The sequence below is a fragment of the Neofelis nebulosa genome, chromosome X (genome assembly GCF_028018385.1).
Source record: "Neofelis nebulosa isolate mNeoNeb1 chromosome X, mNeoNeb1.pri, whole genome shotgun sequence".
Taxonomy (NCBI): domain Eukaryota; kingdom Metazoa; phylum Chordata; class Mammalia; order Carnivora; family Felidae; genus Neofelis; species Neofelis nebulosa.
Genome location: NC_080800.1, coordinates 3,583,979 through 3,611,950, shown reverse-complemented (window position 1 = coordinate 3,611,950; position 27,972 = coordinate 3,583,979). Strand labels below are relative to the sequence as shown.

Here is a 27,972-nt window from a genome sequence, read left to right as displayed (position 1 = left end):
ATTTTTAATCAGCTTTCAATCATGTCAAAGAACAGGGGAAGACCTTGGGAGATCATCCTACGCTTTGGAAGTCTTACATTCTTAGGAAGAGAGTTACAACGCCTTCTGTCTAATGCTCCCTTCCAGAGAGCGAAACTGTTCATATTTAGGGTGTTTCCTTGCTGAAATTCAGAGCCGGTGCCCCCACCGTCTTCTATACATATCCTTACCTATTTTATTCAAAGTGATTTTGCAACCCCGGCGGGCTCGGTAAGGACTGTTAATTTGTACGACTCAACCCGACCTACACACATTTTCCGATGTTTGTTTTTCCTGGTGTTTGTCTGCTGGCTTGGGGTCTTGCTTGGGCCATTCTGGTACTTTAATTAGCCATTTCTTAGGAAATACTGCTTTGTCCGTGAAACAGTCTGCCTTTAAACTACTTTTCCTAATAATAATTTGAAAATGCCAGCCTAACGTCCAGACCAACATTTTAGCTTTGTTCCATTGCCTTGTGTCAGTTCCAGACCAAATCTGCAAGTAGTGACCTGGCTTGCTAATTTACTGTTGTAGCTTCTTATGTTTTAACAGCTTCTCTGGGGCCATGGTACGTTATAACCGAGTAGTGGAAGAAAGATATTTTAAAGTAATGTCTGATTGTATATCTCATTTTGCTCAGCTGAAAAAGTTTTTCTCTAGAAAATAGGACCAAGCGGTGTCACTGTGTTATATATTCCTCTTAATATATGGAACATTAATGGGAACCCTTTTAGCACCTTATCCTCACAAGGATACGATCCTACTGTTTCTCCCATTTATTAAACCATTTTACTCAAGGCGATACAATTAGTTTCTTCTAAGAGAAAACGTTGAAGATGAACTCTAAGGAAGAGTTCGACTCATCTATTTAGCCCTCAAAAATCCTCTGTCAATTAAGAACCAGAAGAAATTAGATAGTTTAATAAAACTGTGGTGACAAGATATGGAAGTGGCTTTTAAATCCAGTGCCGGGATAAGAGAGTAGAATACATTTAAAATAAAGTTATAGGTGCTGACTGAATCCCTGAAAAACATGGCTTTATTTTTATAAATGAGTGTTAGAAATAAGGGTATCTGCTTTTCCTAAATGAAATGCCAACTCTTAAAAGAAGAAATGTATGGGCACAGCAGATTCTGGCATACCTAATATTGTGATAGTGTGGTCTCCCCAACCTTGCAGATGGCTGACTGAGTTAGGAGAAGCAATGGCATGCCATTTTGGAATTTTCTGCCTATGCTAGCCCATTGTCCAGTGAGTTTGGGCTTCTGTGAGTGTATCTATCAGTACTGTCTTACCTGGACAGGAAGTGTAAGCTTCCAGGGACAAATGTCAAGAATTAATATCTAAGCAGAATCTCTAGGTATTTAAAAAACAGGGGCCCTTGTTGATGCTTTATATCCTGCAGAGTCAGTGTTGCTAAGTAAACCAAATTATTTTAGGTGTTTCTTCCTGATCTTTTTTTTTTCCCTCGTGTGATTTTAATTTCAGAACATAACTGAAAGCTGAGCACACCACAGGGATCCTTACGTTTTGGATCCTGTGATTGAAGATCATAATTAGAAAAATGCATGGAGAGGGGAGAGCTTCATAACCCAGGCATCCTTTTATGAGACAGAGATGTGGAAAGAGATCAACCATACAATAATTAGGTGTGGTAGGGGAAAGGTTATTAAAAAAATAAATTATTTTGCAGTTGGAAAGCACAAAAGATATCAGGAATGGCTGTTGTATAAATACAGTAATTTCGCCAAGTTGCTTGATGGAATATGGATGTCTTGACCTCTTTGTAGCTCACACAGCAAATTGATTTTGGTCGCAGATCAGCCTGTTGGGAGCTAGAAGGGTGTGTCTGTGTGTTCACTCCCTCTGAGTGATCAGATTTTTTTTCCATAATGTACCTAGTTGAAGTATTTGGGGAGACACCAATTTAAATGTTGACACACTGGGGCGCCTGGGTGGCTCAGTCGGTTGAGCGGCCGACTTCGGCTCAGGTCATGATCTCGCGGTCCGTGAGTTCAAGCCCCGCGTCGGGCTCTGTGCTGACAGCTCAGAGCCTGGAGCCTATTTCAGATTCTGTGTCTCCCTCTCTCTGATCCTCCCCCGTTCATGCTCTGTCTCTTTCTGTCTCAAAAATAAATAAACATTAAAAAAAAAAATTAAAAAAAAAAAATGTTGACACACTTATGTGAAATATTTCTGCACTCTGCTTTTCTCTGTTGTGCAGTGCTTTCCAAATTTCTATCCAATCGTGCAAACCCCAGAGCTCTTTGACTCTTGCCTTTGGTACCAGGACACTGAACGTGCATTTATAAATTTTCTCTTTAGAGGCACCTGGGTGGCTCAGTTGGTTAAGCGTCCCGACTCTTGATTTTGGCTCAGGTCTTCATCTCACAGTTTGTGAGTGTGAGCCCCCTGTCAGGCTCCACACTGACAGAGGGGAACCGAGTTGGGATTCTGTCTCTCCCTCTCTCTCTGCACCCCACCCCGATAGAACCTTCTCTCTCTCTCAAAATAAATAATTAACTTAAAGAAATGAACTTTTCAACAGAGTCTTGACCTTTGACCATAACCCCTGACTGCTAACCCTGCACTCATAGTCTAAAACCAGCCTGCAGAGAATCTCTGACCCATGGCATTTGATCCTGGTCCTGACCTTTGACCTCCATCCTAATAACATGGGAATGATCCATTGATCTTAACATTGACCTTTGACCCTAACTCAACATCCAATCAGAAATCTAACCTCACCCTACCCTGAACCTGAATCCATACTCAAAGCCTTTCATGCCTTAACTCTTGGGCATGAACCCTCATTCTGGACAGGAATCTGAATCTGTACTCAAAACCTTTTTCTCACCTGAATCATAACCCGAACCCACGCTTGAACTCAACCCAGCCCAGCTACAGATCTGAAACCCACCCTTGTCACTGACCCCAACAGGAGCACGTGAGTGTCTCGGTTCTAGAAGGTAGATATGGGATTTGCACCCTACAGCCCTACAGACACCACACAGTTGGGCAAGTTTGGGAAAAAGGAGAACCAGGTATGGAAGGTTCCTGTCGTCTGTACAAAGCACAAGGTGACTGACATCCACATGGCTTGACCTGTGATACTCCTAACTAACTACAGAATTGAGGTTCAGAGATAACAGTGGGCTTCTGTATCCCTGAGAATCCATTTACTCAACAAGTATTTATGCAGTACCCGTGGTGTGCCTACCACCAGGTAGGCTCATAGATATAGCCATGAGCAGTACAGACCCAGATGCCTGGCCCCTTGGAATGGACATCCCCTAGTGGTTGGGGATAACTCTGACTCAGTTCCAAGATTCACTCCACAGGGAATTCCTAACCCCTCCCCACATATTCCTGCACAGTTTCCATAGGGCATGGATGGAGACTCTGGTTAACACAGCTCTTCCTGGAGCCAATTTTCTGTACTTCCAGTTATGCATTGTGCAGTCTCCACCTTGGGCAGCAACATAAGAAACTTAGCTACTCTTCGGTATATACAGAAATCCACTTAACTGTGGGTATCGAGCTGTGTGTTCCTGTGTGTGTCTGTGTGTGTGTGTGTGTGTGTGTGTGTGTAGTGTAGTGTAGTGTGGTTTTCATCAAATTGTAATTACGAATTGAGGAGACACTGAGCATTTTATCAAAATAATGGAGAGATAAACCTTTCAAATGGAACATTTGCCTGGCCTTGTGATAGATACCTCTCGGGCATCCTAAAACTGGGGGTTTTCTCCTAGATGTCTGAACCCTGACTCACCAAAGCCACTGACCTGCCAGAAGAGATTTATAGTCTGTCCTTCTGCTGGAGTTTTACCCTCTGTCACTCACGATTCAAGAAAGAATGCTATGAAAGTCCGTTTTCTCCCTAAGATGAGTTTTGCTTCTTTAGGGTAAAATAATAGTCAATGTGTGCTTCTATTAAGAGAGTTGTACATACACAGGGACGTCCCCTTGGAAGCTACATCCTTTCTCCGAGCTACGCTTGCAATTTGAATAGTTACCTTCTACCAATGCCAGTAGCCAGTCTGTAGGTCAGAATCCCCTGGAGGTATCGCTGGGGACTTTTGCAAAACGCACCCCAGGTGTTCAACTGGGTCTGGAAACCACTGGTAAAAATTTATAATAAGCAGTAAATTCTGCAGGCTTGGCAACAGACAACGGTCGAACGTTAGTTTAAAAAACCATTTAAATAATCCTTTCTACATGCTACCCGAGACTGAATTATTTAGATTCTTTGTTGTTGTTCTAGCTCTTGAGAATTAGCATTTGGCGCAAGACACGGAAGAATTAGAACACTTAGAACACGTATCATTTTCTTCATTCCAGAGAAACAGTTATTTTCATGTGTCCCTGGAGCTATGCCATGAACGTAAACCCATTGGTTTCTTTGGATAAAGTGAAGGTTGATGGTTATACTGGTTATTGAACTGGTGGATTCGATCTAAAGCACAGAAAGGATTTACCTCTTTTATATCTGTAGCCATTCCAGATATTTACAGCTTTAGCTTTTTAAGACCACTTTATTCTTTTTCTCTCTTTTTTTGTTAGGGAATGCTTCCTCCATAGACATGAAGAATTAATTAAACATCTTTCTATACACAATCTCGCCTGAAATTAGAACACAAGGAAGATTTCTGGATCTCTTTTCCCCTCCTGCACAAACCTTTCTGAATCTTATGATTTCCTTCTTTACAGTTTGAAGAAATCAAAGTTCCTTTAGGAAATTTCCTTTAGGAAAGTCGATTTCTTCAAAACTGTCACCACTAGCATGACCCTAAAAATGTGTATTAAGTATGGTCTGTTTTCTGTCTTTTATAAATGGGATTATTATATATTCTTCGCCTGGTGTTTCATTGATTACTATATGTTTGGTATTCAGCCAAGATGATGTGCGAAGCTATAATTCCTTTATAGTCACTGATACACAGAATGACATTGTGTGGCTAGGCCACCGTGTAGTTAACTTTTTTCTGAAACTGGAAATTTACTCTGGGTTGACCTTTTATAAACACTGTGGCCATGAACACTTTGTAGGGCTCTCTTGTTGTAGAAGTGGTATTACCGATAACCAGCCCACTGTGCCACGTTCTATGTGCATATTTACATGTACTTGCGAAAGGCAGCAACTTTTTGAATAATTGAGCTTTGATGCCAAGAATAGTATCTGAGTTTCCATTGAACTTTCTCTTCACTGGACGAGGTGTTGTCTAAGTTTTATGTTTATTTTTCAACCTGGTGACTGTAAACATTTATTTCATTTTATTTTTTTAATGTCTTATTATTTTTGAGAGAGAGACTGTGAGCGGGCAAGGGGCAGAGAGAGGGAGAGACAGACCCTCCGAAGCAGGCTCCGTGCTGACAGCAGCAGAGAGACCTATGGGAGGCTCGAACTCACACACCATGAGATCATGACCTGAGCTGAAGTCGGACGCTCAACCCACTGAGCTACCCAGTTGCCCCTGTAAACCTTTCTTTTTAAAGATGTAACTTACATACAAAATACACATGTCTTAAGTGTATAATTCCATGAGTTTGAAATTTTGGGCACGATATTTTTGACAAACAATTTTAACAAGTTGTTTTGTATTTTCTCCATACAGATCATGTACAGCTGTATAGTTTCTCTTACATTCCCACGGATTGGTAAATGACATCTTTTGAACATTTTCCCATAAATTCTTGCTGATTCATCAAAATAATACTGGCATTTGTGTACTGATATTCTATGCAGATACCTTATTAAATGTTGTCATTAGTGTGAATAACATTTACATCCTGTTGGTTTGCATAGGTCATAGAGAATAGGATTCGGCAACTATTTCCAATTGGAAATAGCAATCCCCATTTTCCATCCAGACTTCCTGTTGTTGTCATTGTTGTGTTTCTTATAGAGCTGCTAGGGCATCTGAACACAGTGTTGAATGGAAATGAGACTGTGTATCTTGGCACCTTGTCTTTAGAAGAAAGTCTTCTATTGTTCTACCATTTGTGAAAGATTTGGAGGATGGTATTGGTAAATGGCCTTTTTCAGATTAAGAAATGTTTACTGATGGGTGGCTATCTCACCACCTTTTCCCATGGATCTCATACATTATCAGATTCAGATGCTAAATGGAAGAGGGACCAGGTGCCTTCCCCCACAACCCAGAACAAAACGAGTCGTATTTATTCACAAGTCTGAAGACTTCTTGCACAAACATTTTATCAAGTTGGTGGAACTATAGTTCATTAGTTGACTTGTCAAGTGTCTTCTTAATGTTTATCCAAATTGATCATTTTGAGTGATAATTACTTCTATGACCAAACACTCTTCCAAAATGCTTCTCATGCTTTAGCCTTATCTATCATCTGTTTATCTATCTACCTATCTATCTATCCATCCATCTATTTATGAGAGAGTGTGAGCACTAGAGGAAGAGAGACAGAGAATCGCAAGCAGGCTCCCACACTCCATGCAAAGCCCAATGCAGGGCTCTCTCTCATGACCCTGAGATCATGACCTGAGCCAAAATCAAGAGTCAGATGCTTAACTGACCGAGCCACCCAGTCACCTGCCATGCTGCAGCATTTCTCAGAATCCGCTGAAGGTCTTGCTGAAATACAGATTCCAGAGCCCACCCTCCAAAATTTGGATTCAGTAACTCCAGAGGATGGGAAGGGAGCAGAAGATTCATAGAGCTAACTGGTTCCCACATGATGTGGTTGTTCTGGGTCCATGGACACACTTCGAGTAGTGCTGTGTATAGACCTCTGGATGTCATAAAAACTGTGACTTGTCATCTGTAATTGTTACTGCTGGCCAGTTCCCAACCACTCTCTTCTTAAAATCTCTATCTGTATTATATTAGGCTAAAATGAATTTATTCCAGACTATAACTACAGAGAGAAGCCAACTCAAAGAGTTTTCTTAAAACAATTCCCTAATTATCCACATTAACTGAAGTTAAATCTTACAGAATATCAATATAGCCTATGCATATATTATTAAATGTTATAATATATAAAAAGATATATATGAAACAAAAATTAACATACAGTGGTTTATTAACAAATCTTACATCTGTTTTGTTTCAAAACGGACAAGCTTCAGTCTCTGAAACAGGGCCTGCCAAATAAGAAGCATTGCATTTTTCATTCAACGGATTAATTAGTAGCTCGAGTCAGATAAAAAGTTAACCACTGCATGACAGGCTTAGGGGACATTTTTGCACGGGGATTCACATGTCAAGTTAGCAAGCTCTGCCCAGGTCACGTCCTTGCTGACGGAAGGCAGGATGCTCACAGGCTTTGGCAAAGCTCAGGACAGCATTTTCAGCTGAAAGTCACTGCCATAGGAGGTGTGCACACATTCTTGCTAAATACACCATTGCACAATCGATGAATACCTTTTCAAAAGGTCTGCTGTTCGCTGCGTATTGGAAAACACATGAATCCAGCAAGCATGCGGTCCAAAATATTTGTACACCTTTCTAAATGTAACCTCATCTGTCTTCCTATCAATTGATCCCTGGCCGCCTTCCCCACTCAAATCGCCCTGATACTGGAGCAGTAATTTTGGGACGGGAGTTGGGGCCATCTGTCACCTGTTAAGAGGGCATTTGCTTATTCGTTCAACATCCATTTAATGGACACAATATGAGTTTGAGAACATAAAGTTTACAGGACTAACCTGACTGCACAGAAACAGGAGGGTAATAAAAGTTAGGTGACAAAACAAGTTGTGTGCACGGCTTTGACGGACGAGACTAGGAACACAATCGTGTTTGTATCACACAACTCCTACAGAATTCTGAGGAATACAAGTTTTAAGCAAGACTTAGCAAGAGGACAGTCAACAAAGTGTGGGCATTCAGTAAAGTTTAGAATCGGGGAGGGGGGGAGTAACTGGGAAGCTGTGTCTTTACCATAGATACGGGTCTTCCCTCTGGCATTGGGGGTGAGTGTGACAATGCGTAGGAAGGACTGCAATACACGAGAGTAAAATCAGCACAGCCTGAATGTTAACCAAATGCTGGGGTTTCTAAACGGGCACTGATGCCAGAAACGCCTTTTCAGATGTGTCAGCCTCAGTAGCTGGAGACATGCTCCTGATATGGGCACAGGGAGTGAGAAGGAAGGGAGAGCCGGTGGAGGGAAGTCAAGATGTTCAGCTCCGTATTGGGCACACTGAGCTTGACAGGCAAGGAACACAACGGAGCGAAACAACTCCATGATGCTTGGGCAGCGTGTAAAATTGGAGCCCCTTGTGGTTCCCTAAAGATCTAGGCTGCGATCGTCATCAGATCCTCGATGCTCCAGGCCGGTGTGGGCTCACAGACCCATGTTGGGAGCGCATCCTTATTGAAGGATCTGCTTTTGTGCTGCAAGAATTAATGTAAATTCACTCTTACCTGGTTTTATGCTCCCCTTGGTACTTTTGTGAAGAGATGGGCAAGAATAATAGGGATTCACCGATGCTATCCATCTGTTAGAAAAACAGATAAAGCAGAAATATTTGTTTCAGGCTGAGTTCCAAACTTAATATTTAATGATTTTTCCTTCAAGTTTGTTGATTCACACTATATCTCCACATCCAATTTGCTTTCAGGAATGCCCAGATTTGCTACAGAAAGTACAGTTGATCAAAAGTTGGCTGCAGGAACTCAACAACAATCGTTTTAGAGCCTACTTGCTGCTTCTCGAAACTATTCTAAGACCATAAGACACCTCCGGTGTGGAGTGTCTGTCTGACTTCTATTTCAGATACCCTTCTTTAAGTGTAATATTTTTATGTTTTTCTAATTGTCTCATTGCTGAGATAACACACCTTCAATGCTATAAATTTAGAATGTCAAAGGGCATAAAGAAAAAAATATATGTGTATGTGTCCATGCGTGTGTGTATGTATATAGAACACAGGTTTGAATTGCACTCGCGTGTGGATTTTTTTTTCCCGCAAATACTGAACAGTGCCAGAAATGTATTTCCTCTTCCTTGTGATTTCTCTTACTGTCCTTTTCTTTACTTTAGCTTGTTTTATTGTAAGAATTCATTATACAATATACGTAACATAGAAACTATGTGTTAACCAACCATTTACATAATTGGTAAGGCTTCCACCCAGCACTAGGCTATTAGCAGTTAACTTTCTGGAAAGTCAAAAGTTATACTTGGATTCTCAACTGCGTGGGTCAGAGGGGGTCAGCACCCTTGCATTGTTCAAGGGTTCACTAAATAAGTAAGTATGTAAATAAATAAATAAATAAATAAATAAATAAATAAATAAATAAAACAAGGAAACAATAGAAACACAAAGTCTCCAAACGCCAACTGGTAAGACCCTCCCTGGCCACAGTGGGACAATTTCAACATCCTTAAGAATAACAGGTGTACTGAATTAAAACCTGACAAATTTATAATAACCCATACATTCGCCATGATACTCCATATAATACTTCATTGGTTACAAAGAAGTCTTAAAACTCAATAGTAAGAAAACAAATAACGGCTAAAGACCTTAAGACACACCTCACCAAAGAAGATAGACAGGTGATGAATACCGATATGAAAAGATGCTCCTCATCATAGGTTATCAGGGAAATGCACCTTAAAACATCGACAAGATACCACTAGGCATGTCTTAGAATGCCACACATCCAGAGCAGTGACAGCACCAAATGCCGGAGAGGGTGTGGACCAAGAGGAACTCTCGTTCACCACCGGTGGGAATGCAAAATGGTGCAGCCATTTTGGAAGACAGTTTTGCAGTTTCTAACAAAACTAAAGATGCTCTTCCCATAAGATCCAGCAATCATTGTCTTTGGTATTTACTCAGAGAGGCTGAAAACACATCCATACAAAAACCTCCACATGGATGTTTATAGCAGATTGATTCATAATTGCCAAAACTTGGAAGTAACCAAGATATCTTTGGTAGGTCACTGGATAAATAAACCGTGGTCCATCCAGACATGGGATATTATTCAACACTAAGAAAGAAATGAGCTGCCAAGCCTTGAAAAGACATGAACGAACCTTAAGAGCGTATTACCAAGTGGAAGAAGCTGATCTGAAAAGGCTTCATACTGTAATCTTCCAACCCTATGGCATTCTGGAAAAGGCGAAACTATGGAGACAGTAAACAGATCAGTGGTTGTCAAGGGGTGGGGAGGCGGGGGGCATGAGCACGTAGAGCACACAGGACTTTGAAGGCAGTGAAACTGTTCTGTATCATATCATAATGGTAGATCTATGTCATTATACGTTTGTCATAACCCACAGAATATGCACGACCAAGTGCACTAATGTAAACTATGGACTTTGAGTGGTTATGATATGGTAATGTAGGTTCATTGATAATAACAAACGTACCACTCTTGGGGGGAACACTGATAATTCGGGAGCATATGCTTATATGGGGGGGGGCAGGAGGTACATGGGAGATCTCTGTACCTTCCTGTCAATTTGGCCATGAAGCTAAACTCCTCTAAAACTGAAGTGTATTTCACAAGGACAACTCATTGGTCCCGTTGCTAGGGCACCATCACACATCTTTGAATACCAACAACTGAAAGAATCCTGCTTTTCTCCCACTTTCCCTCTGAAACTCAGAGCAACTACAAAGTTTGGGGAACTTTTGTGCCATTCCAGGCAGGGAATGCAGAAGAAATAATCACAACAGGCAATCAGAATTCTGTAGAACCCAGATGAAGTCATAGATGTTGATCTTCACCAGTGCCTTGTAAAACATCAGTTGAAAAACTTGGTAGATGTTTTTTTATAGTTGGTGGGATTAGTTACCACCTGAATCCAATGATCAATCACTGTTAAGATAGTCAAAAATAAGACAGTGGTGCACCATTTACGTTCTTACGGGATATATGATGAAACAGAGCATTTTTGCCTCCAGTAGACAACATGAACCTAACCAAACCTGTGAACTAAATACTAATTGTTTTGTTTTGTTTTGTTTTTTAGGAAATAACAGCAGGATGAGATACAAGACAGCGTAGGAAGCATTCAGTTTATTCTAGAACTCAGGATATTTTTCAGCAGTGGTGTTCAAACTGTAGCTCACAGACCAGGGTGACATCAGCTTGTTAGAAATGCACATTTCTGGCTTCCACCCCACGCTTCCTGAATCTCAAATTTGGGGCAGGGGCCCCCTGGGTCCAGTGTTTTCACAGACTCTGCTGGCGATGTTCATGCCTGCTAACATGGAACAGCCTTGCTTCACAGAAATATTTGCCTGATGATTTAAAGATACTGATGTCATCAGAAAATGAAACGAATTTTTTTACCGAAGAGATCTTCTCATTATTTTTATTTGCTCTGTCTCTAGATCAGCAGATCACGTTATTTGTTGTTTGCTAAAATTACTTGTACAAGCTTTGAAAACTATGTGTGCATACACCCTACCCCAAAACAACTAATTAAGAATCTCTACCACTGGGGCTTGGGCATGACTATTTCTTAAAAGATGTCCAGATATTTAGTGTGGACAGGGAGGGTAATCACCTGTTTCCTGTTACCCAACTCTTTGAAAATAATAGGTGTGTGACCACACACATAACGCAAGGAGCCAGAAATATTGGTAAATGAAAGGAACCCCAGTTTCAGTGGCACAAATAAGATAAAGTGTAAAAAGCACTTTGTAAATTATGATAAGGTGATTTGTGTAAAGAGGTTAGCTCTTATTTGAAGGTTCTATCTAAATGCCATGGTCAGTTAAATAATATGTTTTTTACATTTGATTTTTTTTGTCCTGAAAGCACTTAAAAGAATTTTCCCATGGGAAAAAAAAAAAAAGGTGTTCAACATAATGGGATCTTTCTTACACATTGAACATAATGCCAAGTTTTGGAGTCATCCTGTTGACAATTAGCCATGACTCTACACTGAGCAAACTGGACCAGAGAGACATCTTGGTGGACCCAAGTTCTCCCCAGGATGAGGTGTATTAGTTGGCTTTTCAATCAACTTTGGATAATTAGACAAAAAGGATTCCGTTTTCCATCATTTGCGTTTAACACCACTCAAGGTAAACACCTTCTGTGGGCGCTTTACTTATGTAAATATAGACTACAAAACAACAATGTTAAAGTCACGCAAAGGGATCTAACAAGCACTCCTATGGACTTTGGCAAGGACCTTCACTCTTGGTTGGAGACATGGATGTCCAGACCTCATAGGCAGCATGAGCACTACTGGTTTCTTTGCTACTTGGGCTGTTATAGCCTGAATACCATAGGCTGGGTGACTTAAAAACAATAGATGTTTATTTCTCACCCTTCTGGAGGGCAACGGTCCTGCTCATGGATTAGGCTCTACCCTCATGACCTGATCACCTCCCAAGAGCCCCATCTCCCAATAATAAACCTTGGGGATAAGGATTTCAACATAGGAATTTGGGGGGCAATAAAAGCATTCAGTCCATTGCAAGGAGGAACAGAAGGGGAGTGGCCTTAGTCATTCAATCCAGGTGTCATACCTTATTAGGTGGATTTAGCCCAGTGTGTATGTGACATACCTTATGGACACTACGATCCAGAGTATTTCCCATATGGGAACTGGTAGCCTCATATAGTTTCTGTTAGGAGTGATAAAAATTTTTGGAAATAGGTAGTGGTGATAGATGCACATCACTATGGATATTATTAATCCCACTGAATTGCATGGTTAGAAACGATGAAAACAGGGGTGCCTGGGTGGCTCAGTCGGTTGAGTGTCTGACTCTTGATTTTGGCTCAGGTCATGGTCTCATTAGTTCATAGGATCTGACAGTACAGAGCCTCGTTGGGATTCTCTTTCCTTTTCTCTCTCAAAACAAGTAAACTTTTAAAAAAATGATGAAAACAGAAAAATGTATATACACATATCTTTATAAGATTTTTGGTTTTAGTTTTCCTCAAATTAAGGACAGTGTGAGGTAGCATGAAAATGTAATACCCCATACATGTTTTTTTTCTCAAAAACAAACCAGATTTATGGGGTGCCTAGGTGGTGCCTAAGCATCCGACTTCAGCTCAGGTCATGATCTCACAGTTCGTGGGTTCAAGCCCCATGTTGGGCTCTGTGCTGACAGCTCAGAGCCTGGAGCCTGCTTTGGATTCTGTGTCTTCGTATCTCTCTCTCTCTCTCTCTCTCTCTCTCTCTCTGTCTCTCAAAAATAAACATTTAAAAAATTAAAAAAAAACAGATTCACTCAGAGTTTCAGGTACCAAAGGTAAGCATGAATTTGGTCACAAATTCTGCAGATGAAGCAAAAAAAAAAAAGAGAAAGAGACAAAAACATTTGATTCTAGAATTTTTATTTCTGGTAAGAGACAGCTTTTCCTTTTTTCTTGTGTTTCTTTCTGAAGAGCAGTTCTGGGGCTGGTGATAATAGAGGAGGTGGTGCCTGAAGGTGGCAAGTTCTCTTTCTTCTTCAGTGGCTGGCACCTTCCCCGATGACATTAAGAAAAATATACCAAAGTCTGAGACGACCTCACTCAGCAGACTCTGCCCATTATGTGTAATGACCGCCTAGAGTTTTGAACCTGGAAAAATCCTACCTTGGTTTTGCTCCATTTGTTCTTAAAAAGCCAACCCTGGATAGCTACACCTGCCAGGTGCAACTGTGGACAGCCATGCCCCACCAACTGGGAATCCCTTTTGGTTTTTAGTGTCTACCCCTGAGTTGTACCACCAAAGGTTCTGCTTCTGTGGCCTGGGATGGAGCCTACCTGTGTCCATTTTTCCTGGGAACTCGGGCTGGTCCAGATGAATCCCTCACCCTGGTTCTGACATAGCCCAGCCCTCCCTGGCTCGAAGTACCATGAAGGCTGGAGAGGATGGTCCTAGCTCACCCAGGAAACACAGTGCAGGATGCAGACATGCTCGTAACAATGTGTTCAGGAGACAAAGGTACACCTGCACCCGGAAGGTGCTCAGTGGCATCGCTCTCTCTAGTTCATTTTCAATGCAGCTGAGTCACATATTGAGAGGCAATGTACAGTCATGTGGCAGAAGCATCTGGGAGAGGAACTGAGTACATTTCCCTCTGAGTCCCTATTTTTAGTACTTTCTGCCCTTGTCTGTCAGGTTTGGCAACCTTGAAACTGTTCTGATAGTAATGAAATGAGTCTGTGCTATGCCTCAGCCTTTGAAATTATTCTATCTTTCTATGTCTCCATCCATCCCTCTATCCCTCCATTCATCCATCCCTCCATCCATCCATCCCTCATCCCTCCATCCATCCACCCATCCATCCATCCATCCTTCCATTCCTCCATCCATCCCTCCATTCATCCTTCCATCCATCCATCCATCCACCCATCCATCCTTTCATCCCTCCACCCATCCATCCCTCATCCCTCCATCCATCCACCCATCCATCCATCCATCCATCCATCCATCCATCCATCCTTCCATCCATCCATCCTTCCATCCATCCATCCACCCATCCTTTCATCCCTCTACCCATCCATCCCTCCATCCATCCATCCCTCCATACATGCTTCCTTCCCTCCATCTGTCCTTCCACCCACCCATCCATCCATCCATCCCTCCATCCATCCATCCATCCATCCTTCCATCCCTCTATCCCTCCATCCCTCCATCCTTCCATCCATCCATCCACCCACCCACCCATCCACCCATCCATCCATCCACCCATCCATCCACCCACCCACTCATCCATCCATCCCTCCATCTATCCATCCCTCCATCTATCCATCCATCCATCTACCCACCCTTCCATCTATCCATTTATCCATCCAATCATCCATCCCTCTATCCCTCCATCTACCCACCTTTCCATGTATCCGTCCATCCATCCACCTGCCCACCCACTGACCCATCCATCTATCCATCTATCCATCAATCTATCCATTTATCCATCATCTATATATCCTATCTGTTTATCTATTTGTCTTTATCTATATCTTTATACATACATACACATATATATTTTTCTTAACTAGAAGATCTTTTAAATTCACTAGGCATGGTCTTGTTTAAAATGTCTTTGATATACAAAAACACTTGGGTAAATTCTCACTGCTTTAAAAATAGCGACTGTGCCATTAGCTAAAGATAAATTGAACAAAATATGCTATGGCCTTTTTTTCATAACCGTCATTACCGCCAAGTCCTTAATAAGTATTTTTCATACACAAGATGATGATAGTAAATCACATTTCCATGGAGCTGTATAAGACATCACATTCCTCATCTGATCCATGCCATGTGGTGGTGGCAGCACAAGGACAGAACGCCATTCAGAGTTTAAGAGAAACCTGGGTTTGATTCAGCTTGTCAAAGTCACAGGACTGGTGACAATGTACCTGACTCAGCCAGGACAAGGCCAGCCATCCCTGGTAGACAGAACACCAGTCCCCTTCTGTTCATATGTGTGCATCCTAACCCTGAGAATATAGACTTATGTGGTAGGAGGGATGTTGCAGATATATTAAGGATCTTGAGATGGGGAGATCAGCCTCAAATATCTGGGATGGTGCAATCTGATCAAAAATCTCCTTAAGGAAGGGAGGCTGGAGGGTCAGAACCAGAGAACATTTCAACTTGGAAGCAGAATTCAGAGAGAAGATGCTATGCTGCCTGCTTAGATGAAGGAAGACAGAACCACGAAGAAAAGTCCGTGCACGGCCTCTGGGTGCTGGACAAGGAAAGGGAGCAGGCCCGGTGTTAAAGGCTCCAGAAGGAACCAGCCGTCCATCCCTTTAGATGCCGACCTCTAAAACTGTACGATGAGAAATATGTGTGGGATTAAGGCACCAGGTTTGTGGCACTTTGTTACAGCAGCAAAAGGAAGCGAATATAAACATCATTTAATTTTCATTTGTTTGCTGATGATCGACCTATTGCCAGAATATGAGTTTCAAGCCGTCCAAAAAAAAAACAAACAAAAAACAAAAAAACTGGTTCATTGCTACATCTTTACCACAAGGACAATCAGTGCCTAGACTATGGTAGGCACCCAGGAAGATCAGGTCGAACTCATAAGTAAATTACCCCCCTGCGCCTGTTAAATATTTGCTCTCTATTACATCGTCATTATTTTAAGATCTCTGCTTTTTCCACACTTGACTCTGGCTCTAATTGTGCTTTTCCTTTCTGGCCGTCATAAGGATAATGGTATCCGGTTGAACCCAAGGGTGCCGGCCAAAATTCAGTGAACCCAACGTGGTCTCTACATGCCGTCTGTGCAGGAAAGACTTCAGATGTTCTTGACTCTGGAACGTTGCTTTCTTTAAGCAAAAGTTGGTGGGATAAAATTTCTTACGTGGAGAATCAGCACAATTAGAGTTCCTTACTGTCTAATCTTTAAGAACAGAGAGTTATGGGGGCACCTGGCTGGCTTAGTCAGTAGAGCATACAAGTCTTGATCTTGGGGTTGTGAGTTCAAGCCCCATATTGGGTGTAGAGATTACTTAAAAAAATCTTTTTTTTTAATTTTTTAATGTTTATTTATTTTTGAGTGGGAGAGAGAGAGAGACAGAGCGCAAGTGGGAGAAGGGCAGAGAGAGAGGGTAACACAGAATCCAAAGCAGGCTCCAGGCTCCAAGCTGTGAGCACATAGCCCGACGCAGGGCTCGAACTCACAAAGTGCAAGATCATGACCTGAGCCAAAATTGGATGCTTAACCAACTGAGCCCCTCAAGCACACTAAAAATAAATCTTTTTTTTTTTTTTCAACGTTTTTTATTTATTTTTGGGACAGAGAGAGACAGAGCATGAACGGGGGAGGGGCAGAGAGAGAGGGAGACACAGAATTGGAAACAGGCTCCAGGCTCCGAGCCATCAGCCCAGAGCCTGACGCGGGGCTCGAACTCACGGACTGCGAGATCGTGACCTGGCTGAAGTCGGACGCTTAACCGACTGCGCCACCCAGGCGCCCCAAAAATAAATCTTTAAAAACCAGAGTTATCCTCTTTTTGAGATGAATCTATCCATACCTGTTTTGTCATATGGTCTATGTAATGTTTTTGTACGTTATTTTTCCGTGAGAAATCTCAATTTCTGCCTTTTAAATCCTCAGGAAAGCATTCCCTGCCTCTTCAGGTGCCACCAGAGTTACCCAAAATGACAATACCAATTATAACAATAAGCGTTACTATAGTAAAAGATAGAATGGGATGTGGTAGCTGCTTGCAAGTGGGGAAAACCTTTTCACTTTCTTTTCTTTTTTTTTTTTTTTAATTTTTTTTTTTCAGTATTTATTTTGAGAGACAGCGGAGGAGGGACAGAGAGAGAGGGAGAGAATCCCAGGCAGGCTCCGTGCCATCAGCACAGAGCCAGACGTGGGGCTCAGACTCACTAATGGTGAGATCGTGACCTGAGTGGAAACCGAGAGGAGGACACTGAACCGACTGAGCCCCGCAGGCTCCCCTAGCCTCCTCCCTTGCTGCCTTAGGTTACATTACATCTCTACATCTTCCAGTCCACTATGACTGCACGTGTGTGAGCAAAGGTACTGTGATGAGCCTTAGGAAGGGCCTCCCCAGCTGTGTTGTGTTTGTGGGGAACAGGACCTTGAGAGTCGTGGGCATACCAGCTAGCTCTGAGAAAAATAGCAAAGACAGTAATAACACTGATGTTAGAACAGTCATGGGCATGATCTATAATAAGTGACAACATAAGGAAGCAGCGAGCGCTCGAAAGCGTTCAGCCAAAGGGACCACTTTAGCGTGTGATACACGGAGGATATGTGCACAACTGTGCCTTCACTCAGTTCTGGAAAAGGTCATCTTTAAAGACCTTTCTGTTCCCGAAACTAAACTTCGCTCGCAGTGGGACTTTAACTCTTTCATCTACCCTCACGCTTACTTGTTACTCAAGAGTGTGTTATTTCATCTGAGATGTTGTTGTTTTTTTCGTAATTAAAGCAACTTCCGGGGGTGCCCGGGTGGCTCAGTAGGTTAAGCACCCATCTTCAGCTCAGGTCATGATCTCACGGTTCGTGGGTTCAATCCCTGCATCAGGCTCTGTGCTGACAGCCCAGAGCCTGCAGCCTGCTTCAGATTCTGTCTCCTCTCTCTCCCCCTCCCCTGCTCACACTCTCTCTCTTTCTCTCTCTCTCTCTCTCTCTCAAAAATAAACAGACCTTAAAAACAAAACAACGTCTGTATCTGTGTTCCAGGTTTGCTGGAGAAAAGCAGTGATGGAAAACCTAGGGATGTTTCTGGACACAGAAAAGATTGTGTGAGCTACAAGATAATGTCAGGTTTTGATAGAGTTGAGAGAGAATGCATTGTCCTTATTTCATTTAGTTCTTGTGATTATGTTATGGAAGAATAAGAACAGACCAGAGTAGTTCTGGTCTGCCCCCAGATAGTATCTAACGGTAAGTACTAGGAAACACTGTGAGTCTCTCCACTAGCATGCTTATGTGCAATGGAGGCTAGAAAATCATGTTGAAACAGAGCAGCATATTTTGAATTACTGTACTTTAGAAGAAATTATGGCAATTATGTTTCCTATTTGTAAAATACTGTTGTGTAAATTGGCTTTTCTTCTATATGCACTTTAGAGGGCTCTGATTACCATGTACAAAATGTGCATCCTATGTGTGCTCTATAAATACACTTTGATGCCAAAAATAGAACTTTCAGTTCTAGTCAGTTTTTAAATGTGTGGTGGGTACTAAGGAGGGCACTTGTTGGGATGAGCCCTGGGCGTTCTATGTAAGAGATGAATCACTGAGTTCTACTCCAGAAACCAGCACTACTCTGTATATTAACTAACTTGAATTTAAATAAGTACATTTTAAAAAAAAGAAGAAGAAGAAAGAAAGGGGCGCCTGTGTGGCTCAGCTAGTTGAGCGTCCGACTTCAGCCCAGGTCATGATCTCACAGCTTGTGAGTTTGAGCCCGGCGTGGGGCTCTGTGCTGACAGCTCAGAGCCCAGAGCTTGCTTCAGATTCTGTGTCTCCTTCTCTCTCTGCGCGTCCCCTGCTCACACTCTGTCTCTAAAAAATACACAAAATGTTGAAAAAAAATTTTAATAAAGAAAAAAACCAAATAGAAGCTTGCAAATGCAAAAAAAAAAAATTGTACAAGTTTTCAAGGTATCTGTAGAAATCTACTCAAATACTGTATTCCGCCCCACCCCACCCCAGGTTTTAGCATGTTGCTTGGGTCATTTTGGGTATATCTAAATGTTGGTAGAATGGCATCTCCCTAATTCACAACCTGGAGAAAAGGTAGATTATGTGGTGGGGTGTTTTGTTTTGTTTGGGTTTTTTCTTGCCTTGCTTTTCTCCTTAGACTTTAAGCACATAATGAACATTTAGTAAACAGAATTAATAAACATGCATCACCTTCATGCAATATCTGGCATAAGCAACATGTTTTCTTCATCTATCACCTGCAGAATCTTAAAGTCGGAATCTACGTAGACCTGTGACCAGTTTTTCCTCTGGACCCATTTCTTTAATCAAAGGGCATCTCTTCATACTTGCTATGCATACGTGAAACAGAAATAAATAGCAGTGTTTCTGATATCAAGGAAGTCATAGTACTCAGTGACCGTTTTTTAAAAATACACACTGGACACCAGGCACAGTGCTTTTGTATGTTACTGGTCTTGCCCAGTTATTTCCCCCAAGCAATGCTGTGGGACTTCTTGACTCCACATTGGAGCCACGTGGGGCTTTGGAATCTTAAACTTGCATGCCCAAGGCATTACCATAGATTCCAACCTGCTGCTGAACTACAAGCACACATCCTTCCTAGAGAGCAGTACGTTCTAGAATCGAAAGTCACTGAAAGAAAGTTGCCGAGCTGAGAGATTTGAGGCCATCAGGAAACTTTTAAAAAGAGACCTGCCTCGGTGGAAGGAAGGAAAATGAGGTGCGAGATCCTGCCTCAGTGGTTGCAGCCGGGAGGTGATGGGGTTGGTCTACAGGTGGTGCTGTGCTCCCTGAGCAAATGGTGCACCTTGCAGTGAGGCCAGGTTTCTAGGAGCAAGGCAGACCCGGGCAATGTGTACCAGGCAGGTTACAGGCTGACCACAGCTTGGTCAAGAGCATCCTGGATGCAGCAGGCTGCGTGTAAAAAGGCAAAGAGATACAGAAATGCAAGGCGTGGTCTGTCTGCTGAAGAATATACATAGGACGTGGTCAGCCGTATAGACATGATACCTCACGGAGGGGCTCTGGAAGTCCCACTAAGGAATTTGACTATAAAACATATTTGCTTTAGGGTGGTGTGGTGTGTGTGAGAGTGATTGCTAAAGAAAGCGAAAATTGGAAAAAAATGTAAACCCAGATGTAGGATTAAGTGTAAACAATCCACGTTCCTAGAGCTAAACACTTAAATGTTGGATTTCCTTCCAGAGTTTATAATTTACACCCCACTTTATTGTGTTAATAAAAGAGATCTTACCACACAGTATTCGGAAACTCACTGTTTTCTCCTGAGAGATCTTAGATGTTTTTCTGTGTCCACAGAAATCAAGAACCTCTCATTATATGGTTCAGCCAACATGATTTACGCAACAAATCTTTTATGCATGGGCACTGACATTGCTGTCATCTCTTATTTTCAAAGCCACAATCAAAAAGAATTGATCCTTGGGTGGCTGGCAACTTTTATACCTTTAAATAAAGATTTTTTTATATATATCTAGAAAGCATAGAAATAGAACTTCAGTGTCAGAGGGTTTCAGGTTTTCATCTTCATGGGTTTTGTCAATTTTTTCAAGTTGGGGAGCACTATGTTTAGACTAATGGTAATGAATAGGTTGGAAGCAGCCAGGATGGAGGGGTGAGCTGGAAGTCTTATCTTGGGCACTGGGGTGTGGACCCAGCAGAGTGATGAGGTATATTAGCTGTTTCAGAAATAAAAGCAAAAAGATTTGAGGGCCAAGTAAATGCAAGTCCCACAAATCTAGAGGAATGTTCCAGCATGGGGTCTTGAATGGAAACTCATCTACATTGGCTCAAAGGATCTGGTTCCAACATGGCCATTGCCAAAAATTTCATCACTGTGAAAGTTATTAACCTTCATATATTGATCTATATTATATACTAAACAAAACTGTGTTTCTTATTTTGTGCTTTGTTTCCAGAATATAATTGGTTTTAGTTTGTGAATTAATGTAATTTCAACTAAAGTAGTATGAAAAACCTGCACAGCCTCAGTGTAAATACTGTGTGGGAATATAATATACTTTATGGAAATAATGCAAGGATTCCTGTTAACAACTTAATGGACCCTTTGTTTGGAAACCTGTGCTACAGAAATCGTGTGTGTTCATAATTGTCTTTGATTTATAAGTAGATTTATAAATTTTTGTTCTATTTATAAATAGATTTATAAATAGATTTTGACCCTGTATGACTTTGGTGTGATAATTAAATGCAGTAGAAAGTTATGACTCGTGTCATTGTTAAGTAAACTAAAAACTACAAATAGAGACATTAAATTTCAATTAGTTGTGCCCCATCAGGCTCAAAGATTTGGAATATATACCTTTTCTCCCCTTCCATCCATCCTGTGCAAGTATATACCCTTTTGTTAAATCATAAATGATTCCAGCAGGAAAACTTCAGTTTCACATTGTAATAAGTGTACTCAGTGAATGATTTCCTATAAACATCAGAGAATAGACATTTGCATTTATGTGGCTGATTTTCGTTTTTATACCTCTGCTCTATTCTTATCATAGATTCCTTTCCAGGCTCCTTTATGTGACCTAAAGTGAATTCTATCTATTTTTGTTGAAGAATTTTTGTGTAAACGTTCCATTTTGCTTTTGCTCTATTAAATTTATAAGATAGAGGTATTATGATTTAATAATGGCTAATGATTTGTCAATTCCCATGCTACTCTGTATCTGTTTCTCTATCCATCCATCCATGCATCCATCCACCCACCCATCTATACCTATGTATCCATCCCTATAACTATCTATCTGTCTATCATCTATCTATCTAATCTATCCCATGCTTACATACACGTATGTTCTCACACAATGACATATTTATGCATATACATTCTATATACGTATACATTATATGAATGTGTATATACATATATGACCTACATATACATATGTGTATAGGTACTACTAATAATATATAGTCTCCACTGTATTTCAGAAATTCTTTTAGAAGTACAGTTGAGACTCCATTTCCACCAATCACAAGTGAATACACACAATAAAATTATACACTAAAATATTCTGTATTCTCTTGCTAATTATCTTTTAGTTAATGGTCACCCAAGAAAAGGTCTCCTGTACTTATGTAATGAATTATGTCCTAAAGGAAAATTAACTGTAGCTTTAAAGTTCTATTACAGAAGAACAAAAGGGCCGTCGCATCTGGCACCATCGGGCTTCGTTATAACCACTGACTTGCCTGTGTGAAAAGCCACGTGACCTGGAATCATTCTCCTAAGCCCTATGGTGCAATTCAGAAGAGCAAGACACCTTTAGATTGTGATGTCCTACCACAAAAGCCTGAATCTGTGTATCCTAGCCACAGTATGAAGACCGACTTCACTGCTCATTGTTACACAATGTCCATTTCACTCAACGAGCAAGGCGGGAAATGTGATTTCTGGCTTGAGGGCATTTCTCATGGGCCATATTAAAAAATTTTTTTTAATGTTTAATCATTTTTGAGAGAGAGAGAGAGAGAGAGAGAGAGAGACACAGCATGAGCGGGGGAGGGGCAGAGAGACAGTGAGACACAGAATACAAAGCAGGCTCCAGGCTCTGAGCGGTCAGCACAGAGCCCGACGCAGGGCTCAAACCCCTGTGAGATCACGACTTGAGCAGAAGTCCTACGCTTAACCGACTGAGCCACCCCGGCACCCCTCTCATGGACCATATTTTACAATAACCACTGGACACCTGAGCTTATCTCTTGTGAGTATGTATATCGTTTGGTTCCTTCCAGCGCTTTGAATGAAACTTGGTCCCGATCTTGTCACAGTAGGTCTGAGTTCAAGTATGTGCTTTCTGTCTCTCTCTCATTGTTCTGTTGTTGGCGGGGGGTTGGGGTGGGGGGAGGGGGGCTGGGGGGCTGACTGATTTACAATCTTCATTTCAGAGACAGTAAATCTCAAAAGCCAAATGTTTCATCAGCTGAAATGCTTAACGGATTTGGAGCCAAGAGTGCTTATCAGTGAAAGAAGCCATTTGTTTAAAATCTCTGGTTTTAGCCAGCCAAGGGGCTGCTTCTGTTAATTCATCTACAGCGTATATGGAAAGAGATGTGCTTCTCGAGGGGACAGACTTCTAAGGATGCCTCTACCAGCACTCGGCTTTGGTGATGTGCATGGCCGTTTCCAAACGGATTATCTACTCTCACGTTCATAGAATTGCGTGATAGGAAACTGATACACATCTTGTATCTGCATTATATCAAGCACTCTATTTCCACAATCAGAATAGGGAAGAAATATATTCTTGCAGGGTAAAATAAAATTGCTTGCCTTCATTCTGCACCTGCAATTAAAAACTCTGCCTTCTTGATTGTTTAAATTAAAAGAGAGGGTGGAAAAAAATCCCTGGATGATGCAGTGAATGAAGATTCCGTGGCAGCAACTATGGAAACACCAACTTCAAAAAAACCCACGTTCATTTGGTAAACTTCAGGCATGCACGGAGAGCTGTTTCCCTCAGGACTTTTGGAAGGAATTCAGAATCGCAAAGATCAAACCTTTCAATAGGAGGCTGTTAGAAAAGCTAAGATTTGCCAGGGTATAGAATATTAATTAGCCTGCCATTGGAGAGGTTACAACAGTCATGTTTTGCTGGGGAGGGGCTTCAGTTCCATAAAGGCTAGCGATTCACCGTATGTTGCAAATCCTCACTGGTGCCCCGCGGAAACAAAATAAGCAAATAGGTCATTCTGGGAGAGCTCACAGAGGGGGAGAGGGAGTGGAGGAAGGATGTGTTGAAGACAGAGCGGTTCTGCCAGAAAATTACTGGAGCCTTTAGGAATGAATCACCGCTTTCCTTAATGGGGAAAGAGAGGCTTGTCTTATGGTTATTAAATGGCACCCAAACTACCATTATGAGCCCGTTTCATACATAAAGCTGCATGAAAGGGCCTTTGCTCCCAAGCAGGGCGCAATGCATTTTATGAGAAACTGTGCAGAAGGTTGCATGATGAATGCCAGAGCCAGGGAACACTCGTTGGCATGAGACGCTAATTAGTAATTGCTAATTAAATAAGGGAGGGGTTGGTAACGTCGGAACGTTCCCACTAATGACAAGCTCATCTCAGCTCCACCCCTGAGAATGCTGGAGAGGTCTGAATCTTCGAGATGCCCTGGCCATGCATCTCTGCAGATACAGGAGATCGTGAGTGCACTTAGTGCCATTTCAGAACCAGGTTTTGATTCGTGTGACTTCAGGGCCTCAGTCAGTCTGTCTTCACCCAAACACTGCAGCAGGTGGCTCTAGGAGCGTAATAAGCACTTACTGAAATGGCTGGAAAAAAAGGAGGTGGGATGGAAGGGGGTGTTTGGGGGCAAGGGCACATATAAGAAAGTAAAATGACTAAGAAGCAAACAAAACGCCTCTTTAGCATTTGGTGTTGTTTTGTCAGAAGGCCTAGGCAAGACAGAAGTGGATATAAAGGGAGATCAACATGTGTGCAGTACGTGAACCTTGGCGGAGGCTGGAACAAGCATGGAATTTGAGAAGGAGAGGACCTGTCTGTCCGTAAAACGACGTCAGACATCAGAGGGAAGGCTTGTTTCGAGGTCACGATCTTTTTTGCCACGAGAGAGAGACAGAGGAGTCTGGTATCCATCTGACCACGTTGCTACAGGAAAAGCTTTGGGTTGCCTTCTTTGCAGCCTCTAAGGACGAATTAGGAACGTGATGCCCTTGGTGAAATTGCTTCCTCAGTTTATAGAATCATCCTTCTTTTTAAAATAAGACATACCAGCTCGTGCTATTTCAGGGACAGTTGCACTGATTTGAACATGCACCATGATTTCGGCTCAGATTACAGAGTTTCATGTTTCTGTGTGCGACTCTAATATGTGGTCTATAAGGGGTGGGCGCTAAGTAAGAGTGGAGTCCCCAGGATCTGTCGTTTAGTTTGAAACTTAAGCATTAAAAAGAATGAAAATATCAATAAGGAATTCAATGGGGAGAAGCTGACAACCTGTAATGCTTTTCTGCACACACATGCACACACACACTTACACACAGACACCAACACACAGATGCCCCAGCCCAACACACACACTTATTTTTCCCTGAAAAACTTCTTTTTTTTAAATTTTTTTTAACATTTATTTATTTTTGGGACAGAGAGAGACAGAGCATGAACGGGGAAGGGGCAGAGAGAGAGGGAGACACATAATCGGAAGCAGGCTCCAGGCTCTGAGCCATCAGCCCAGAGCCTGACGTGGGGCTCGAACTCACGGACCGCAAGATCGTGACCTGAGCTGAAGTCGGACGCTTAACCGACTGAGCCACCCAGGCACCCCTGAAAAACTTCTTTTAGGATATCCCTGAAAAATTTTTTCAAGGAGGACTTTCTCATTTCACAACCAACGTGTGTAGACAAATGATAACTTGAATCTAGTAAAATTTATGGTCTCTGGTATTATCATATATTATAAATATTTGAGATTGATTTTGCCTGATATGTTAGCCCTGTACAGACTCATAGAGGAGGCATTTTATCATCAGAAACAGAACCAATAGAAACAGAAGCAATAACCATCATCACGATTATTTACATAATATAATCCTTCCTGCCATGAAAAATGCTTTCCACTGGTGCTTCTCATTTATAGGGAGACAACCAAAGAATGAACAGGGTAAACCATGAGATATATTTTCTTTATTTTTTAAGTGTTTATTTATTTATTTTGAGAGACAGTATGTGTGCAAGCCAGGAGGGACAAGGGCAGAGAGAGAGAGAGAGAGACAGTGAGAGAGAGAATCCCAAGCAGGCTCCACACCATCAGCACACGGAGCCTGACATGTGGGGCTTGAACCCACAAACCGAGAGATGATGTCCTAAGCCAAAACCAAGAGTCAGACGCTGAACCGACCGAGCCACCCAGGCGCCCCCATGAGATTTATTTCCAAATACCGGAGATGTTTATGTGCTTTGTTATCATCAACCACCCAAAATATCCTGTGTTCTCTTGTAGGGTTTTTAAGTACCGGTGACCAGGCGGCCAAAGGCAACTATGGGCTCCTGGACCAGATCCAGGCACTTCGGTGGATTGAGGAGAATGTCGGGGCCTTCGGCGGGGATCCCAAGCGAGTGACCATCTTCGGCTCAGGCGCGGGGGCGTCTTGCGTCAGTCTGTTGACCTTGTCGCACTATTCAGAAGGTAACAAGGGCATCCCCGTGTTGGTGCACGACCCCCAGGGCTGACTGGTGAACACATGTGGAGTTCATATCCAAGGTGCCTGCTGGTGGTGTCACCATAAGTCTCTCTCGAATCCTCTGCAGAAAGTCCCTAGATGACATGAGCTCACATTGCTTTCTTTAAAAAAATTTTTTAAGTTTTTTTTTTTTTAATTTTTTTTTTCAACGTTTTTTATTTATTTTTGAGACAGAGAGAGACAGAGCATGAACAGGGGAGGGGCAGAGAGAGAGAGGGAGACACAGAATCGGAAGCAGGCTCCAGGCTCCGAGCCATCGGCCCAGAGCCCGACGCGGGGCTCGAACTCACGGACCGCGAGATCATGACCTGGCTGAAGTCGGACGCTTAACCGACTGCGCCACCCAGGCGCCCCAGTTTTTTTTTTTTTAGAGAGAGAGAGAGCATGCAAAGGCGTGAGTGATGGAGGGGCAGAGAGAAAAGAAGAGAGAGGATCCCAAGGAGGCTCCGCAGTGTCAGCGCAGAGCCCATTGTGGGACTTGAACCCAAGAACCATGAGATCATGACCTGAGCCGAAACTAAGAGTTGGATGCTTAACCAACTGAGCCTCCCAGGAGCCCCTCGCATTGTTTTCTTTTAGCTCAGCTTTGTTTGTATTTTAACCATTTAAATATTAGCAATTCAGTGCTGGTTCCAACAATTGGAACATAATGACTCTTATAGGAAGACCAACACTTTGCTTTTGCCTTCCTGACTTTATTCGGTCACCTTTAAATTTTAAGGCCTTCTCATTTCAACTTGGGAGAGATAATACAGAAGAGAAACAGTCATGTGGAAGACGGATGCACATTTTTACATTCCATAAGCAATGCGGCTCATGGTCGTGTGGTTTTAAAAGTCAGTTGGGTCACCCACACTAACTTGGGGTGGCTCCCTTGTGTCCACTGATGACTGATGTTCCAAGCAATTTGAGAGGAGGGGTTTAAGAGAGAAGTCAACTGGAATTAGATGCATTCATAATAACTTCCTGGCTCCCCGCTCAAAAACAAAAACATAACAGAGGTACCTGGGTGGCTCAGTCGGTTAGCATCCAACTTTGGATCAGGTCATGATCTCACAGTTCATGAGTTTGAGCCCCACGTTGGGCTCTGTGCGGACAGCTCGGAGCCTGGAGCCTGCTTCCGATTCTGTGTCTCCCTCTCTCTCTGCCCCTCCCCTGCTCGTGCTCTGTCTCTCTCTCCCAAAAATAAATAAACATTAAAAAAAACAATAAACAAACAACCCAAGAAAATGCAAATAAACATTCTTGGTGATGATCTAAATTATCAGGGTCATGTTATATTTCCTTCCATGTCATTGGTTGGTTGAAGAATTGCACCATTTTTGTTTGAACCATTTTCATCAAAAGCACTTGAAACCTTAAAGGAGTTACTTGTTTTTCCTTAAAGAGTCTTGCAAAAGGAATGAAAAGGTCAAAATATTTTAAAGACTAATAAATACATAGAATTTTAATAAAATAGAATCAAAAAAACTGAAGAGGACCTTGAAGTGTATCTACCCCAAAGCCCTCATTTATCAAAAAGGAAATTGAGGCTCAAAGAGGTTGTATAACCTGCCTAGGGTCACACAGCAAGTGATGGA

General features: G+C 42.1%; 1 protein-coding gene across 7 annotated transcripts in view; it reads left to right on the top strand.

Annotated features, from left to right (window-relative positions):
• Positions 1-27,972, top strand: part of NLGN4X (neuroligin 4 X-linked) — a 320,752-nt gene that overhangs the window by 276,887 nt on the left and 15,893 nt on the right. For all 7 annotated transcript variants that reach the window (XM_058714102.1, XM_058714108.1, XM_058714107.1 and 4 more), the window contains one exon: positions 26,152-26,337. In XM_058714102.1, coding sequence (XP_058570085.1) covers positions 26,152-26,337 — 186 coding nt within the window. The remainder of the gene's footprint in view (positions 1-26,151; positions 26,338-27,972) is intronic.